This window comes from Podarcis erhardii (assembly GCF_964252035.2).
Source record: "Podarcis erhardii genome assembly, chromosome: 2".
NCBI lineage: Eukaryota > Metazoa > Chordata > Lepidosauria > Squamata > Lacertidae > Podarcis > Podarcis erhardii.
The window spans coordinates 118,892,210-118,911,563 of record NC_138498.1 but is presented as its reverse complement, the minus strand read 5'-3'; the positions used below and the strand labels follow the sequence as shown (position 1 = coordinate 118,911,563).

At 45.9% G+C, this 19,354-nt stretch overlaps 1 protein-coding gene across 3 annotated transcripts; it reads left to right on the top strand.

The window, feature by feature from the left end:
* Positions 1-5,458: 5,458 nt before the first annotated feature.
* Positions 5,459-18,521, top strand: LOC309336623 (uncharacterized protein). Of its 3 annotated transcripts, XM_081852672.1 has the most exons (5): positions 5,502-5,564; positions 7,079-7,294; positions 10,309-11,245; positions 14,317-14,428; positions 16,200-18,521. In XM_081852672.1, the coding sequence occupies exons 3-5, from the start codon at positions 10,430-10,432 to the stop codon at positions 17,465-17,467; spliced, it is 2,196 nt and encodes a 731-aa protein (XP_081708798.1). In that variant the 5' UTR covers positions 5,502-5,564; positions 7,079-7,294; positions 10,309-10,429; the 3' UTR covers positions 17,468-18,521. The 3 variants fall into 3 exon arrangements, with proteins under 3 accessions (XP_081708796.1, XP_081708798.1, XP_081708797.1); XM_081852670.1 differs by lacking the exon at positions 7,079-7,294 and having other exon boundaries at positions 5,459-5,564; XM_081852671.1 differs by lacking the exons at positions 5,502-5,564; positions 7,079-7,294 and adding an exon at positions 7,336-7,746.
* The last annotated feature ends 833 nt before the right edge of the window (positions 18,522-19,354 follow it).

Below are 19,354 nucleotides of genomic sequence, written 5' to 3'. Positions count from 1 at the left end.
GAACTTCTGACTGCCTGCAAAGCTTTAAAGAAAAAGGAAGATTTGCAACATAGCAGATATTATGGACAATATGGAAAGAACCAAAATATGGAGTATGAAATCATCTGCAGTTGAGAGGGTGTACAATAGGATCCATGGAGGGAAAGGTGGAAAGTCCAGAAATTTGGAGAAATCTCTAAACATGGATCTCTATCTGAATTTTAGAAGATACCTGAAGGCAGCCCTGTTTAGGGAAGATTTTAATATTTGATGTTTTGTTGTATTTTTAATATTTTGTTGGAAACCACCCAGAGTGGCTGGGGAAATCCAGCCAGATGGGTGGCGTATAAATAATTAATGATGATGATGATGATGATGTAATTTGGATTGTTATAACTTTACATTTGTGAAACCAAATAAAAAATATATAAACAAGAAAAAGAAGGCAAAGGTGTGGGGAAGAAGAAGAGATCTGGGACTAGGAGGTTTGTTCTCTGTCTCGGCACCCCACAAGCTTGCCATGAGATTCATTCCTTTTTTTGCAGATTATTTTTTTGCATCAGGTTTCCTCAACCAGATCCCCATGCTGAGGGCTACTTTCCCAACAGAAAAGGCAACCTACAGACTTCATTGATGCTGAGGGCCTCTCCCATTGTTTATGATTTCCATTTTAATTTTTAGACGATTTGGTCCTTTTTGTGATTACTTTGTGTTGTTTTATGCTATTTTTTGTAGTGTACTTCCTTGGTATTTTATGTGTGGGAGATATATAAATATTTTTTATAAGTAAATGAATAAATGTTGCTGGCCATGACTTTAAAAGAGGACTAGACAAGTTTGTGGAGGAGAGGACTATCGGCTACTGGTGATGCAATGGGAGTGTGTGTGTGTGTGTGTACAAAGAGAATCTACTTTTGCTTGCACAAATTTCCAACTTATTCCTACCAAATTATGATGCCATCATTTATTACTACTACTACTATATTCAGTGGGATGCATATTTCAATTAAACTTTAAAATAAGGATAAACAGATAAATAAATAAAGCAGACAAGATGTATATACTGCTTCAAACCTCTAAGCGGTTTGCATGAAATATACATTAGAAATGAGGAGTTAATATGAAGTTGGCCAAAAAAGGTTTTCAAAATAAATCCAGCAACACACACACACACACACGTGTTGTTGTTATTTAGTCATTTAGTCTTGTCCGACTCTTCGTGACCCCATGGACCAGAGCACGCCAGGGACTTCTGTCCTCCACTGCCTCCCGCAGTTTGGTCAAACTCATGTTTGTAGCTTCGAGAACACTATCCAACCATCTCATCCTCTGTCGTCCCCTTCTCCTTGTGCCCTCCATCTTTCCCAACATCAGGGGCTTTTACAGGGAATTTCATCTTCTCATGAGGTGGCCAAAGTATTGGAGCCTCTGCTTCAGGATCTGTCCTTCCAGTGAGCACTCAGGGCTGATTTCCTTCAGAATGGAGAGGTTTGATCTTCTTCCAGTCCATGGGACTCTCAAGAGTCTCCTCCAGCACCAGAATTCAAAAGCATCCATTCTTCGGTGATCAGCCTTCTTACATGTCAAATTGCAAAACTGAACTTCTGTTGAAGATGTATTCTTCTCAGCACTAGGCCAAACAACACTGCCCTAAGGACACTATGATCAGCTAATGGCATCCAGTTAATTTTGGCGCAACCTGACTTGTAACCGACCTTGCCACAACCTGACTGTCTTGTGGCTTTGCAGCCTTCCTCAGGTTGGTGCCCTCCAGATATTTTGGGTTATGACTTCCATCAGCTGAACTTTATCACCATCCTGGGAAGAAAAAGCTTTGTATGTTGGAATTGTGCCTGTAGTAGGCATCTATTCGAGACACACAAAAACACAGACAGGAGCCCTTCCAGGCAGGCGGGTGTTCAACAGCTGTGGGGAACAAAGATGCCAAGAGACAATATGCTGATTAATCCACTGCTCAACAGGAAAGAGTACACTTTGCCAAAGGTTTCAGGTTCAGCTCCCAGCTGTTTCCAGGTAAAATTGTCCCCAGAAGAAGCAGAGCCAGGAGAAGTTTTCCCTTTTTCTCTTCCTGACATTTCAGATAGCAGCCGATAAGCAATGGGGACAGAGTACGATAGCAAGAGGGTTTACTCCCTGGCAGCAGGGGCTGGTGCCCATTGAGACTGATAGGATGGGAGGAAGGGAGGTCAACAGTAGGTGGCGGCAGAGCACAGGCAATTAATTCTAGTTTTGGCCCCTATCCTCTTCCCTGCTGAGTTCTACAAGGGCAACACAGAGAAGCTGCCAGCCAGTGCCCTCCTGTGGCCTGGTTGAAAGTAAGAATGTGGGCAGGCAGGGGGCAGGCAGAGGGCAGATCAGCATTGGTGGGGCAACACCCCATTTGCCCTCATGAACCAACCACCACAGCTCCAAGAGAAGTGTGTCTAGGATTGCACCCTTAGAGAAGAAATGCCTTTGACTTTGGTGAACGGGTTCTCAAAGGCAGGAAAAACATGTGCTTCCTTTTCCGGGTCTCTGTAAGACCTTTGAAACTCAGAGATTCTCAGCAAGGCTTCAGTTGCTGTAATTAAAGCCTGTAGCAGCTGCAAAAAAAATATTATTTGATAGATATAATGTCATATAAATCTTTGGTCTTTTTTTCCTTTTTATCATTTTTTTGTCTTTGTCTCAAAATTTCCCTTTTTTCCCTTTCCTTTCTTTTCTTTTTGTATTTAACTCTGAAATACTTACCTCCGTTGTATGTTTATATGTTTGTATTTCAAACTACTAAAGATTTAATATTTTTTTAAAAAGCCTGTAGCAGTTGCAGCAGCTGTTTCCCTCCCTCACATTTTTTGCTCATTTCAGGAACAGCTGGTGCACTAAACGGGGCTCCCTGCCTCTCTGATTTTTCCGCTCTCGGTTTCCTGACATCCCTGATTAAGGCCTCACTCCTCTTGGGTGTTGTTAAATGGGACAGGTCAGACACAAACACAAATAGCTGAAACCAGGCAACTAAAATAGAAGCTGCTGGGGTGGGGCGTAATTTCTGAGTTATGTATGTACTTATTTATTTGCATGTCTAGACAACCTTTTTTCCAAGGATCTCAAGGTGATGTACAGTGGTACCTCAGGTTACATACGCTTCAGGTGACATACGCTTCAGGTTACAGACTCTGCTAACCCAGAAATAGTACCTCGGCTTAAGAACTTTGCTTCAGGATGAGAACAGAAATCGTGCTGCGGCGGCGCAGTGGCAGCAGGAGGCCCCATTAGCTAAAGTGGTGCTTCAGGTTAAGAACAGTTTCAGGTTAAGAACGGACCTCCAGAACGAATTAAGTTCTTAACCCGAGGTACCACTGTATTTGCATGTTTAGACCACCTTTTTTCCAAGGATCTCAAGGTTTTCCTTGAGATCACAACAGATGTGGTTTTCCTTCCTCACAACAACTCTGTGAGGTTGGTTAGGCTAAGAGATGGTGACAGCTCCAATGAACTTCATGGCTGAGTGGGAATTCGAACCCTACTCTCCAACACTCTTAACCATTACGCCATTTCATAAAATGTGCAATATCTTCTGCAGAATACAGTGAAGGTGTCTGCTTTAATTTATCAATAGGCAGGGAGTTCCAAAGTGTCACACTAAACGACAGAGTGCTCACTGATGTGATGTGGTGTTGGGCTGCTCCGCTAAGTATGTTGTTGTTGTTTAGTCGTGTCCGACTCTTCGTGACCCCCTGGACCAGAGCACGCCAGGCACTCCTGTCTTCCACTGCCTCCCGCAGTTTGGTCAAACTCATGCTGGTAGCTTCGAGAACACTGTCCAACCATCTTGTCCTCTGTTGTCCCCTTCTCCTTCTGCCCTCCATCTTTCCCAACAACAGGGTCTTTTCCAGGGAGTCTTCTCTTCTCATGAGGTGGCCAAAGTATTGGAGCCTCGGCTTCAGGATCTGTCCTTCCAGTGAGCACTCAGGGCTGATTTCCTTCAGAATGGAGAGGTTTGATCTTCTTGCAGTCCATGGGACTCTCAAGAGTCTCCTCCAGCACCATAATTCAAAAGCATCAATTCTTCGGCGATCAGCCTTCTTTATGGTCCAGCTCTCACTTCCATACATCACTATTGGGAAAACCATAGCTTTCTCTATATGGACCTTCGTTGGCAAGGTGATGTCTCTGCTTTTTAAGATGCTTTGTATTTGTGAGAAAATGCTGTAACGTTTTGCGCAGTTACAAGAGCAAAGAAAGATCTAAAAAAATTTTTTTACAAAGAAACAAACCACCAAATCAGTTGCTCGTATTCTCAGCATCCACCAGGCCACTAATAATGAGCCCTGGCTTCTAGGAGTCTTGGTTGACCACAAACTTGACATGAGCCAACAGTGTGACGTGGCAGCTAGGAAAGCCAATGCAATTCTGGGCTGCGTCAATAGGAGTATAGCCATCTAGATCAAGGGAAGTAATAGTGCCACTGTATTCTGCTCTGGTCAGACCTCACCTGGAGTACTGTGTCCAGTTCTGGGCACCACAGTTCAAGAAGGACACTGACAAACTGGAACGTGACCAGAGGAGGGCAACCAAAATGGTCCAAGGCCTGGAAACGATGCCTTATGAGGAACGGCTAAGGGAGCTGGGCATGTTTAGCCTGGAGAAGAGGAGGTTAAGGGGTGATATGATAGCCATGTTCAAATATATAAAAGGATGTCACATAGAGGAGGGAGAAAGGTTGTTTTCTGCTGCTCCAGAGAAGCGGACACAGAGCAACGGTTCCAAACTACAAGAAAAAAGATTCCACCTAAACATTAGGAAGAACTTCCTGACAGTAAGAGCTGTTTGACAGTGGAATTTGCTGCCAAGGAGTGTGGTGGAGTCTCCTTCTTTGGAGAAAAAAAATCCTTCTAGTAGCACCTTAAAGACCAACTAAGTTGTTCTAGGTATGAGCTTTCGTGTGCATGCACACTTCTTCAGATCTTCTTCGTATCTGAAGAAGTGTGCATGCACACGAAAGCTCATACCTAGAACAACTTAGTTGGTCTTTAAGGCGCTACTAGAAGGAATTTTTTTATTTTGTTTTGACTATGGCAGACCAACACGGTTTCCTTCTTTGGAGGTCTTGAAGCAGAGGCTTGACAACCATATGTCAGGAGTGCTCTGATGTGTTTCCTGCTTGGCAGGGGGTTGGACTCGATGGCCCTTGTGGTCTCTTCCAACTCCATGATTCTCTGATTCTCTGCTCCCCTGCCTCCGGGGAAAACCAACCAACCAACCAACCAACCAACCAACCAACCAACCAACCAACCAACCAACCAACCAACCAACCAACCAACCAACCACTGCTGTGTTATGCCTTTCCGAAACCCCTCACGTCTCTTCTTATTTCCCGTGTGGGTATTCGAAGGGTTAAAGCAGCCGAGCGCCGTCGAACGAAACTCCTAGAGAGGCGAAGCGAACTTGGAAGCCGCGCTTTGTGGGAACGGGAGTGGGAGGGGAGACTCCAGGGGAGGAGAAGAAGAAAAAAAACTCGAGAGTTCCTTCCGGTTGGAATGCTCGGAGCAGCTGCACAGCAGGAGATGAATGGAGGCCGCGTGGTATGGCAGGGGAAGGTTCGAAGCGGGGATGCGCAGCGGGCCGGGGGCGCGCGCGGAGATGCCATGGCAGGGCCGGGAAGGGCGGGGCTGGGGCTGCTTGGGGGGAGGGGGGTGCAGGAGGGGTGGAAGCGGTGCAGCCCCCCAGGGAGGTCTCCCCCTCCTCTCCCCCCCGTGGGAGGTCCTGCAGCTGCGCCCCGGGGGCCCAGAGACACCAGCTCTGCACGCAGAGGGTCCCGGGTTCAAATCCTGCCATCCTGCTTTCGGGCTGGGAACGCCCCCTGCTTGAAACCCCTGGAGAGGCGCTGCCGGCCAGTGTGGGCAGCGCGGAGCTGGATGGATCCCCACGGTCTGACTCTGTGCAAGGCAGCGCCCTGCGTTCCTATCCGGGAACGGGATGAAGTCATGTCAAATGTGAGGGAGGAGGCGTTTGGCGTGCAGAAGGTGGTCCCAGATTCAGCCCCTGACATTTTCATGTAGGGCTGAAATCTGGGAGGGCTGCTGCCCAAAAGGGCCGGAGGAGGTGGTAGACCAGGCATAGGCAAACTTGGCCCTCCAGATGTTTGGGACTACAGTTCCCATCATCCCTGACCACTGGTCCTGTTAGCTAGGGAACATGGGAGTTTGTCTATGCCTGTGGTAGACGGACTCCCTGCAGGCTCTGAGTGCTCGAACAGGCGCTGGGATTCTGGTGTGCCCTGCCCACCCCACAGGCCACCCCAGGCGGCTAGCTACGCCGCTGGCACTGCAATACCTCAAAGTCTGCCTTTCTCCATATGAACTAACCAGACCCTGAAATCATTCACTGAGGCCCTTCCTCCTGTGCCTCCTCCGCAAGAGGTCCAGAGGATAACAACACAAGAACAGGGCCTTCTCTGCAGTGGCTCCCCATTTGTGGAATGCTTTCCCCAGGGAAGCTTGCCTGGCACCTTCATTATATGTTTTTGAGCACAATTCAAAGTGTTGGTGTTGACCTTTAAAGCCCTAAGCGGCCTCAGCTCAGTATACCTGAAGGAGCGTCTCCACCCCCATCATTCTGCCCGGATGCTGAGGTCCAGCGCGGAGGGCCTTCTGGCGGTTCCCTCATTGCGAGAAGCAAAGCTACAGGGAACCAGGCAGAGGGCCTTCTCGGTGGTGGCGCCCGCGCTGTGGAATGCCCTCCCATCAGATGTCAAAGAGATAAACAACTACCTGACATTCAGAAGACATCTGAAGGCAGCCCTGTTCAGGGAAGTTTTTAATGTGTGACATTTTAATGTATTTTTAATCTTTTTTGGAAGCTGCCCAGAGTGGCTGGGGAAACCCAGCCAGATGGGCAGGGTACAAATAATAAATTATTATTATTATTATTATTATTATTATTATTAATCTTTAGGCACCAGGCGAAAACGTTGCTCTTCAACCAGGCCTTTGGCTGATTAACATTCTACACTCTTTTAAATGTGTTTGTAGGAGGGGGGATTATTATTTAGTTTTTATTTTAACTTTTTGTTTGTACTTTTACCTTGTATTTTTAGCTTGTGAACTGTTCAGAGATCTTGTGATGGGCGGTAGATAAATCTAATCAAACAAACAAAGCAATGCAGGAATCTCAACTAGATTATACATGACCAATGGTCATCCAAACTTCTGCTTTAAAACCTCCAAGAGTCCACCATCTCCAGAGGGAGTCTGCTTCACGGTCAGAATCACCGATCTTGTAATGTGAATCCATTGGTTGCTGCATCTTCCATGTGAGAGCCCTTTAGATATTTGATGATTCCATCCTAACTCAGTATATGGCAGCCATGGATGTATCCCACCCGGGTCTTCCCATCTTAAAAAAATAAATAAACCCACATTATTCCAAATGATATGTAGAAAGTTAAATCAAGAGGGATGATAAATCATGAATCCAGCAGCATCTGGGAGTCCTATAAAGTTCCCCATTAAAGGGTTTGTCTAGCCCAGAATTCTCTGCTCCAATCTGTAGTGGTCCTCCAAGCTCTCTAGGAAAGGTTCTTTCCCATCACCTGATTGAAATGTGAATGAATAATCCAATCAATTGCGGCCAAAGGTCAGGGGATGGTGGGAATTCTAGTCCAGGAGTGCTACATCCATGCTTTACGGAATCTCCCACCCAGAGGCAGCAAATCTTCAGTAAATAGCCATAGTTGATGGTGCCTTAGTTCAAAAACTGAGTCTGGTAAGAAGAAAAGATCTAGAATTCTTCTGAACAACACACAAAAAAACCCCCAAAGTGCAGCTTTGATTCAATGCAAGAATATATTATTGTTATTGTCAGTGTCATTATTATTAAAAAATTGTATACTGCCCTTTACCCGGGGAGATATATTACAACATAAAATTACAACATAAAAAATACAAAATACATACAGTGGTGCCCTGCAAGACAAACGCCTCGCAAGACGGAAAACCCGCTAGACGAAAGGGTTTTCCGTTTTGGAGGCGCTTTGCAAAACGAATTCCCCTATGGGCTTGCTTTGCAAGACGAAAATGTCTTGCGAGTTCCTGCGGGTTTCCCCCCCTTTCCCCCCCCTTTTCCTAAGCCGCTTATCAGCGGATCACCTGATCCGCTGATAAGCCGCTTAACAGCTGATCGCTAAAAGCCGCTAAGCCGCTAATAGCGCTAATCCGCTAAGCTGTCAATGGGCTTGCTTCGCAAGACGAAAAAACCGCTATACGAAGAGCCTCACGGAACGGATTGATTTCGTCTTGCGAGGCACCACTGTAATAAGAACGAAAACATACCACTAACCGCACCCTCCCTCAACACATTTCAAAGGGATGTCAATCAGCCAAAGGCCCGGTTGAAGAGGAACCTTTTCACCTGGCATCTAAAGGTGTATAAAACGTTACAGTAACAAACTGACTTGCCCAATTTTGTTGTCATTTGTTGGACGGGTGAGGTTTTTGACCAAGACTTTGACCTGAATAATAAAGTTAAAATGAAGCTACTTTACATTGGTTCATCTAGTTCAGTACTGCCTATACCTGGATCGGAAGACAGTCTCTACTCCAGAGGCGGAATACAAGTTTTTCTGCCTCCTTTTAGGACAACTGCTTTGAGCAGGGTTGAAAGAGAGCAGGCTGTCAAATGAACATGTTGATCTCTCTCACTCTAGTTCACGTGTCTCCCAGTTTGGGTTTCAAAGAGAACGCGATCCGGGACTGCTAGCCATAATGGCTACGTTTTACCTTGACTGTTGAAGGCAGTATATGCATCTGAACACTGATTGTACTGGGAGCTGCAACTAATCAGCTAAAACAATCCAGAATAAAACAAATTCAGGCTTCAAGGAAAATATTTCAGATCATGTTCTAAGTGACGTTTTGCTTTCCCCATATTTATTTACTTAAGTTACAGAGCTGCCCCACAGCAGAAGGACTCTAGGAAGCCATGGTGGTGTAGTGATTAGAGCATGGGGAGGCAAACGAAGGCCTGCGGGCCGGATCCGGCCCAATCGCCTTCTCAATCCAGCTGTGGACGTTCCGGGAATCAGCGTGTTTTTACATGAGTAGAATGTGTGCTTTTATTTAAAATGCATCTCTGGGTTATTTGTGGAGCATAGGAATTCGTTCATTATTTTTTTTCAAAATATAGTCCGGCCCCCCACAAGGTCTGAGGAACAGTGGGCTGGCGCATGGCTGAAAAAGTTTGTTGATCCCTGGATTAGAGTGTCGGATCAGGACGTGGGAAATCAGGGTTCAAATCCCCACTTGGTCATAAAGCTCACTACATGACCTGGGAGTCATTCACAGCCTCTTAACCTACCTCACAGGGTCGTTGTGGGGATTAACTGAGGAGCGGGGTGACCCAAGTGCTCCCTGGAGAAAAGGGTGGGATATAAACAAGCTCTTCTGCTCACCATGCCGAGGGCCTTCTCAGTGGTGGCACCCGCTCTGTGGAATGCCCTCCCATCAGATATCAAGGAAATAAACAGCTATCCAACGTTTAGAAGACATCTGAAGGCAGCCCTGTTTAGGGAAGTTTTATTTTTTTATTATTATTTCCAAAACCGGAAAAAAAATTGCAAACATCAAATTTAACATCCATATTCATTTTCTAACATAAATCTATTACAGAATTAACTAAATTAAAATATACCTAATTACTCTAAACTTCTCTTTGCTGTATACAAATATAACAGTTAGAGATCTTATATTAAAGCTTTTATATTATAAATAATATTTCAAATTCCATTTCACCCATGGGTGATCTCTTTTTCCCCATCTTCTTCTTCTTCTGTCTTGTTGTGTTGTTGTAATTTAATCCTTGTTCTGCTGATTCTTTTATTATTTCCTTGCTTACCTCTGCACGTTTTACACGTTATCTATTAATATTCCAGTTCCGGAACCATATTTTTTCATCTATTCCTTCACTGAAGGTTTTATTTTGTTTTTTAGTGTTCTGTTGAAAGCCGGCCAGAGGGGCTGGGGAAACCCAGCCAGATGGGCGTAGAAGAAATAAATGAGTTATTATTATTATTATTATTTATTACCTGCTTAAGAAAGCTGGAGGGGCAGCCAGACGGAGATGTCAGTCGCCAGCCTGTCAACCAGAGATCTCCACGTGGTCGTAATTGGACCTGCGCCGGTTGCAAAATGAGCCTGGCATCTGGGGGTTTTTGAACCCTGCCTAAGAGACTTCCGTTTGGCCACTTTGAGAATGCAGGACTAGACGGGCCTTTGCCCTGATGCAACAGGTCTCTCCTTACGTTGTTTTGTTTCTGTGTCTTTCCTTCAGGAAACAGCACCTTTGGAACATGATTTGCTCTCGTTTCTAGACACTCGGCGCTCCCCAATTTAAATCTGGAGAGAGGCAGAGAGGCCTTGGGAGGCTGCCCTGCAGGAGCGAAGTTGCCGCGATGTCTGCTGATCAGGGAGCGCTGCCAGATTTGGGTGCCACGTTCCCAGCCAAGCTGGATCGGGCTGTGCCATCGGTGACGGAGGAGGAAATGGAAGAGAGGGAGGAGGAGGAGGAGGAGGCTGGAGCTGCAGACCCCATGGCGTGGGCAGAAGGAAATGATGGTCCTGGTGTCACCCAGGCCGGCAACGTTGGGGATTATTTGCCGAGTTTGCCAGGCCAGCGGGTTAAACACAAACCAGGGCTGTTTGTGGACGTGGAGTCACAATGGCGGGAGCTGCAAAGGGCAGCAGACTCCCAGAGCTCTGATGAGAGGAGCCCGCAGGGATCGAACTCTCCACACCAGAAGAATATCCAGATTTCTCCACCCTCCATCAAACTGGAGACGAAAGCCACCGGATGCCCCACAGAAGTGTGGGAGACCCAAACCCAGCCTGGCCTTGGCAGGGCATCGCAAGAGGACCCGCTGAGCGTGGATCCCTCGGGGCCCCTGCAGGAAGAAGGGGCCCCGGACGAGGACGCGGTCATTTCGGAGATCCAGCGCCAGCGCTTCCGGCAGTTTTGCTACCGGGAGGCGGAGGGGCCCCAAGAGGCCTGCAGCCGCCTCTGGTTCCTCTGCTGCCGGTGGCTGAAGCCGGAGAGGCACACCAAGGAGCAGATCCTGGAGCTGGTGATCCTGGAGCAGTTCCTGGCCGTCCTGCCGCCGGAGGTGCAGAGCTGGGTCATGGAGGGCTGCCCAAAGAGCTGTGCCCAGGCGGTGGCCCTGGCGGAGGGGTTTCGGCAGAGGAAGAGGAAGCCCGAACAGCTGGAGGAGCAGGTGGGGCTGAGGCGCATTGTTTGGGCATGGATGCATATGAGTTTTATGCAGCATTGCATAACATTTTATTTTTTGGGGGGGAGGGGTGATCCATTTCCTCTTTTGTTTCTTACTTATTTATTTAAGTACAGTGGTACCTCGGGTTAAGTATTTAATTCATTCCGTTCTTAACCTGAAACAGTTCTTAACCTGAAGCACCACTTTAGCTAATGGGGCCTCCTGCTGCCGCCGCGCCACCACGATTTCTGTTCTCATCCTGAAGCAAAGTTCTTAACCTGAGGTACTATTTCTGGGTTATCGGAGTCTGTAACCTGAAGCGTATGTAACCTGAAGCGTATGTAACCCGAGGTACCACTGTATTCCCTATATAGCTCAGTATTCATGCACCGTATTTTGCGCTCTATAAGACGCACCAGACAATAAGACGCACCTAGTTTTTGGAGAAAACAAGAAAAAAAATATTCTGAATCCCAGAAGCCAGAACAGCAAGAGGGATCGCTGCGCAGCAATCCCACTTGCTGTTCTGGCTTCTGGGATAGCTGCGCAGCCTGCACTCACTCCATAAGACACACACAAATTTCCCCTTACTTTTTGGAAGGGAAAACTTCATCTTATAGAGCGGAAAATACGTGCTCCCTAGCCAGCATACGAAGAGTTTGGCAGCTACATCAGACCCATGGCCCATCTAGTCTAGCATCCTCTTCCAGAGTAGATTCCAGTGTATAGTTAGCAGACTAAAAACTTAAACACGTTGTGGGATTCCCAAAAAATAAACCAAAGGCAATGGATATTTCATCCAGCAGAGCTTTACTACCACTGAAGGCAAATGAGCACAATGGTCACAAATCCAATGCATTCAGGGTTGGCACTGTCCATAAGAAATCCAGTTGCCGCAAAGTTAACTTAAACTTACGACGACTTATAATAGGACTAAAGGCTTAACACTATCTATGTACAGAAGGAAAAGAGATAGAAAGCGTGAAACCCAGGCATGAAACCCTGGCAGGGCAAAAAGCCACGAATACAATTTAAGTTACTAACTGATGCGAAAGAAAGAGGTGGCTTCGCCCTGCCAGACCTGAAACTTTATTATGAAGCATCTTGTCTCTGTTGGATAAAGGACTGGATAACACTAAAAAATAATAAGTTATTGGACTTGGAAGGGTTTGACAACAGGTTTGGTTGGCACGCCTACTTATGGTTGGGGAAGAAGAAAGCTCATAAAAGTTTTGCCAATCATATTTTCAGAGGTGCCCTAATAGAAATATGGGATAGGTACCAAAATATTTTGGAACCAAATGTACCTCATTGGTTATCCCCACTGGAGGTCATGAGTGTCAAAAAGACAAACATGAGAGAGGACTGGATGACTTATGGAGATATTGTAATTAAAGAAGGGGGGAAATGGAAATTGAAGCCATATGAACAAGTTAAAAAATATGTATATGATTGGTTGCACTACTTCCAAACAAATGAAATGTTTAAAAAGGATTGTAAAGAGAGGAGATATATTGAAGGAGAGTCTAGATTTCAGAAAGAGATAATAAACAATGACTACAAGGTATTGTCAAAAATGTATAAAATGCTATTGGAATGGCAAACAAAAGACGAAGAAGTCAAATCGGTTGTGATACATTGGGCCAGGGACTTTGGTTATAATATACAGCTAGCAGATTGGGAGAAGGTATGGAAGGAAAATATGAAATTCACTGCATGTATGACGATAAAGGAAAACATTATGAAAATGGTATATAGATGGTACATCACTCCCGTTAAACTAGCAAAAATGTATAAGACATGTAACAAATGTTGGAAATGTAAGGAAAGGGAAGGGTCGTTTTACCATATGTGGTGGGAGTGTAAGAAAGTAAAAGGCTTCTGGGAAATGATATATAATGAGTTGAAAAAGATGTTTAAATATACGTTTGTGAAGAAACCAGAAGCCTTTTTGTTAGGAATTACAGGAAGAGAAATTAACAGAAGTGATTATAAACTTTTTCAATATGCAGTGACTGCGGCAAGAATTTTAATGGCTCAAAAATGGAAACAAGAAGAATTACCAACATTGCAAGAATGGAGACGGAAATTGATAGACTTTGCTGAATTAGATAAACTGACAGGAAAAATCAGATATCAAAAAGATCACAAGTTCACTCAGGACTGGAGAAAGTTTACGATTTATCTGGAAAACATTTGTGATGAACAGACAACGCTAGTTGGATTTAAAGAGGCTTTGTGAGGAGAAAGGGTATTGTAAGAGGGAAAAGAGCTGTAAAGATTTATAAACTGGCACTACAACTATAAAGGAAATGTGCACTAAATTTAAAATTATGAGGATTGCGGAGGGTGCGGGGGGAAGTCTAAAAGAATTTCGTATTATGTTGGATATGAATGTGTTTATATAAATTTGTAAAAGAAAAATCTTTTTTAAAAATTAATAATAATAATAAAAAGAGATCCAGTTGCAGCAGACTTAACTGAAACTTACAATAACTTATAATAGGACTAAAGGCTTAACACTATCTATGTACAGAAGGAAAAGAGATAGAAAGCGTGAAACCCAGGCTCCTTCTGGCCTCTTATTATATTATAGTCAGCATGACCTTGACAGAAAGAGATAACAGGACCAGTTTAAGCCAGCTGTACTCAGCTTCTCTGAAGGAATAACCCAAACATCATTAACCTTCTGCTTGTTTCTTTCACGCAGAGAAGAAACCTTCAAGGACCCTCTTGAACTATAATAATAATAATAATAAATTTTATTTATACCCCGCCCTCCCCAGCCAAGACCGGGCTCAGGGCGGCTAACACCAGGTATAAAAAAACAATTGATTGAAGTACAACTTAAAAAACAAGATTAAAATACAACATTAAAATGCAGCCTCATTTCTGCAGAAACTCAAAAACTTTTGGGGGGATGAAAACATCAAATCTTTACCAAGGCTAATTATCCAGACTGGTCCTACGTGGGCCAGAAAAAAAGCCAGGGAAGTCCCTAAGTAGGAGTTCCATCACAGATGGAACTATGCAGAATAGGAAAGATCTCTATGGGATCTTTGTTTTTGTTTCAGGTGCCGGCAAAAGAGAGAAGCCTGGATTTCGCTGCAGCAGAAGAGGCTCTGCTGGACTGTGACCCAAACCGGGCGTTTGGGGAGGGTGACACGGTTGCCACCAGCTTGCTGGGTAAGGATTAGCAGGGTTTTGGACGCTTTGAAGCCATCACAGTCTTTATCGGGAGGTGGGATGAGGCCTAGATGGACAGGCCTGAGGTCCAATGAGGCAGGGTCCTCAATCTGTGTATGCCCGAGATGGGGCAGAAAGTGGACTGTGATTATTTCTTGGTAGTTCACCTCAAGACCGATGCACTTCTGACTCGCAAGAATTTAGCAACAGCAACAGGAGAAAGATTCCCTCCTCAAAGTTTGGGAGTCAAAATGTCTTGTTGGAGTAACTCAGGTGGTGTTTTTTTTAAGGGTCTCCCGTTTGCTTCTTTTTGTTTTTTAAATATTTATTGAGAATTTTCAATAAAGTTGTAGAGACAGCAAAACAAGACCAAAAATTGCTTGAAACTGTTATACGAAACAATAATTGGGTATACAGTGGTGCCTCGCAAGACGAAAAGAATCCGTTCCACGATTCTCTTCGTCTAGCGGTTTTTTCGTCTTGCGAAGCAAGCCCATTGACGGCTTAGCGGATTAGCATTATTAGCGGCTTTTAGCAGCTTATCGGCTTAGCGGATAAGCAGATAAGCGGCTTAGTGGCTTAGAAAAGGGGGGGGGGAGGAAAAAAACCCCGCAGGAACTCACAAGACATTTTCGTCTTGCGAAGCAAGCCCATAGGAAATTCATTTTGCGAAGCACCTCCAAAACGGAAAACCCTTTCGTCTAGCGGGTTTTCCGTCCTGCAAGGCATTCGTCTTGCAGGGCACCACTGTACAGAATTCTAGAATCATAGAATGGTAGAGTTGGGAAGGACCCTGAGGATTATCTAGTTCAGTGCCCTGCAATGCCCAAGCTGGAACTCAAACCCACAACCCTGAAATTAAGTGTCTCGTGCTCCATCACTGAGCTAGGCTCCTCCAGATGCTGGACTCAACGGGCTGTGGACGGATCTAAAAGGGGGCCTCTTTACAATGCGCCCAGGAAGAGGTTTCTATAATCTGGGTGTCACCTTGAGGAAGAGCCTTGGCAGAAGGTCTGAAAGACAAGAGGCGGGTTCTTATAGCTCCTTATTAATTACCTGACCAGTGTGTTTGAGGCACCATTGTTGGTGGTGTGGTTAGGGCGGATAACTAGGACCTAGTGGACCACAGCTTGAGACGCTCTCTCTCTCTCTCTGTCTCTCTGCCTACCTCACCGGGTTGTTCTGTGGATAAAAGTTAGCATGGATCATGCCACCATGATCTCCTCAGGGTGAAACACAGGATATAAATGCAGCAAATAAATAAAAGCAGCACAAAAACGGGTTTTTTCTTACCACCCCTTCCTCTTCCATTCTCACAAGAACCCTGTGAGGTAGCTCAGACAGAGAGGCAGCAACTGGCCCAGTGAGCTGCATGTCTGGATTTGAACACAGATCTTCCTGGCCTTACTCTGGCAACAGTTACGACCACTCTCACAGAGAGGCTGACTTGAAAAGGTGCGTTTCATAGGCGGTCCCATGTATGATGATGGCCGTAGCTCATCTTGAACCCTAAGCAGGCTTTCAAATTCTTCTCTCCTGTGTGGTTAAGAGCGGTGGACTCGTAATCTGGTGAACCTGGTTCGCTTCCCCACTCCTCCACATGCAGCTGCTGGGTGACCTTGGACTAGTCACACTTCTTTGAAGTCTCTCAGCCCCACTCACCTCACAGAGTGTTTGTTGTGGGGGAGGAAGGGAAAGGAGACTCCTTCGGGTATTGATAAAGCAGGATATTAAATCCAAACCCTTCTTCTTCTTTCTGTCTACCTCACAGGCGAGGAGCCGATGACCCCCAACGAAGAGCGAGACCAGCCAGAGCGTTCCGATGACGAAGACGAAACAAGCGGGGTTGTGATGGGCAGCCTGGAAGAGGAGGGGGACCCCCAGTGCATTAAGCCCGAAGAGGCCTCTGGAAGTTGGCCGGGGCCTGAGGAGCATCGAGGAAGTTCCCCAGGGGGAAAGCCCGTTTCTCCTCAGGAGAGGGACGAGACGCTCGGTGAAACCGTGAGCCAGCCGAGGATCCGCACGGTGAAGAACGAGGATGCCGGTGTTGACGCCGGCGGCTTTCCTGACAGCTCGAGCATCATCGAGTTCAAGGTGACGCACACGGGCGACATGCCTTACAAGTGCCTGGACTGCGGTAAGAGCTTCAATTACAGCACCAGCCTCGTCCGGCACCAGAGGATCCACACAGGGGAGAAGCCGTACAAGTGCTTGGACTGCGGCAAGTGTTTCTGCCAGAGCTCAGGCCTGACGATCCACCAGAGGATCCACGCTGGGGAGAAGGCCTACCAGTGCCTGGACTGCGGGAAGAGCTTCCGGGTCAAGTCTCACCTGGTTCGGCACTCCATCATCCACAAGGGAGAGAAGCCATACAAGTGCTTGGAGTGCGGCGTCGGCTTCTGTGAGAGGTCGGAGCTGAGGATCCACCAGAGGATCCACACGGGCGAGAAGCCGTACAACTGTGCCGACTGCGGGAAGAACTTCTGCCGGAAGGCGGACCTCACCCTTCATCAGAGAATCCACACGGGGGAAATGCCCTACACGTGCCTGGAGTGCGGGAAAGGCTTCCGGTGGAGCTCAAACCTCATCACGCACCAGAAGACGCACTCCGGGGTGAAGCCTTTTGAGTGCGCCGAGTGCGGGAAGAGCTACTATTCCAACATGAGCCTTATCCGTCATCAGAGAGTCCACACGGGGGGAACCCCGTACATCTGCTCGGACTGCGGGAAAAGCTTCTGTGACAGCACCAGCCTCACCAGGCACCAGAAGATCCACACGGGCGAGAAGCCCTACGTCTGCCTGGATTGCGGGAAGAGCTTCAACCGGAACTCCAACCTTATCTCTCATCAGAGAACCCACACGGGGGCCAAGCCGTTTCTGTGCGCGGACTGTGGGAAAAACTTCAGGTCCAAGTCGGAACTGCACAGGCATCACACGCTCCATGCGGGAGAGAAGGGTGAGAAAAGCGCGGCCGGCGGGGATCCCGAAGTTCTTCCTTGCGAGAAAACCCACAGCGAGCAGGAAGTTAGAAACGAATAGTGGCGCGCCGGGGAAGAGATCTCTTTCTTCTAAGAATGTACTAATCCGTGCAATGTATCATCCTGCCCGTTGATGTACTTTGACACTCTGCCTTGCCTTTTTCTTCTCTTCCTTTGCAATCCCAAGAATTTAGGTTTTTATCCCTTCTCGATTTGGACAACCATCGTTACATCTCATGCCAGCTTCTTAATTTTTCTCCTCCCCTTGGGGTTCATGAGAAACTCTCCCCCCCAAAAAAAACCCTTCCCCTCTTTCTTCCCCCTGCCCCGGGGTAGGGGGGTTCGTGGGAAACGTTTTTTAAAAACTGCCTGTTTCGCTCTTCTGCCTGCTCAAGCTGGGATCCACAGGAAACTTTTAAAATGACAACTTCTCCATTTTTTATTTTTTTGAAAATCATGTTGTTATGTGCTGATTATATCATGAATTGCTAATTGCATAATTTTAAATAATTATATTCCCTTTTTTGTTTTTTAAAAAAACACTAATCTTTTTGGCATTTTGGCATTTTCCTTTAGGGCACTTGGCCAGCACCACATTCCAGGATTTGCTGTGGTCTGGCTGCTTCTATGCCTTGGTAACTGAGCTAGCTCAGCTTCTGCTGATAATCTCTCTCTCCGCCCAGAGACTGGCAGGAGACCTTGCACTCTCAATCCTACAGGGGCGTGTCTTAATTCACGCAAGGTTTGCTACACAGATCTATCTATCAGCAGCATATAGGGATGAAAAATGGCTAATACTCTAAGTATTTAAATAATGTAGGGTTTTATTTTGTTCTTTTTGAAGTACTTACTCCTAAGTTATCAGGAAATGTTTTGAAGGCCTGAAAGGCAGAAACTTAATAATATTGTTTAAGGTTAAGCTTCCTTCCTAACAAACTTTGTCTGAGTTCCTCTTAAGAACCCTTTCCTGTATGTCTGTTTTAAAAAATATGTTGCTTTGCTCCTGTTATGTCTTGCATGATATTCCTTAGGTGGCGATTTATTCTTCTGTCCCCCTCTCCTCCATAGCTAACATGTTCTGAACATGTTTATTCAGTAAAATTTGTCTAAAGATCTGTTCCAGACGTAGTCACTATCACCTGGGTTGTATTATTATTATTATTATTATTATTATTATTATTATTATTAATTATTATTATTATATTTCATTTATGACTCATTTTCTGTGAAGCATCTCAAAGTGATTTCACAATACAATGCATGAAATCTATTGGAAAAACCATTATTATACATAAAAACATTATCGCATCTAACACACAAACAGACTGGGGTAAAAAATATCGACCTGTAAGGCTTGTTGAAAGGGGGAAATCTAGGAATAAAAGCAGAGTTATCCATTCTTATGATTATCCCCCAAAATGGATAGAACTGCAGTGGTTTCGGAGAGGGCGGCGATTTATGTTTTAAGGCAAATGTGGAGAATCTCTGGCTATTGCAGATGTTGCTGATGACATCTCCCATCAGCCCTGCCCAGTGGGCATCCTTGCGAGAACCAATCAGAGTTTTAGTTTAGCAACATCTGCAGGGCTCCTCCCTGTTTTAAAGGAAGGAAGGTGGTCTATTCTGGACTTCAGTAATATATTACATAAATTGGTAGGCATGCATTTTAAAAAGGTAAAGGACCCCTGGTCCAGTCAAAGGCGATTATGGGGTTGCGGTGCTCAGCTCGCTTTCAGGCCGAGGGAGCCAGCATTTGTCCACAGACAGCTTTCCGGGTCATTGGCCAGCATGACTAAACCGCTTCTGGCACAACGGGACACCGTGACAGAAACCAGAGCACACAGAAACGCCGTTTACTTTCTTGCCACAGCAGTACCTATTTATCTACTTGCGCTGGCGTGCTTTCGAACTGCTAGACTGGCAGGAGCTGGGACAGAGCAATGGGAGC

Bases quoted from the DNA above. Each gene is read 5' to 3' on its own strand.
- LOC309336623 (XM_081852670.1), top strand. From the start codon at position 10,430: ATGTCTGCTGATCAGGGAGCGCTGCCAGATTTGGGTGCCACGTTCCCA. The intron at 11,246-14,316 runs GTGGGGCTGAGG...TTTTTGTTTCAG, and splicing joins CCGAACAGCTGGAGGAGCAG to GTGCCGGCAAAAGAGAGAAG. The intron at 14,429-16,199 runs GTAAGGATTAGC...TCTACCTCACAG, and splicing joins GGTTGCCACCAGCTTGCTGG to GCGAGGAGCCGATGACCCCC.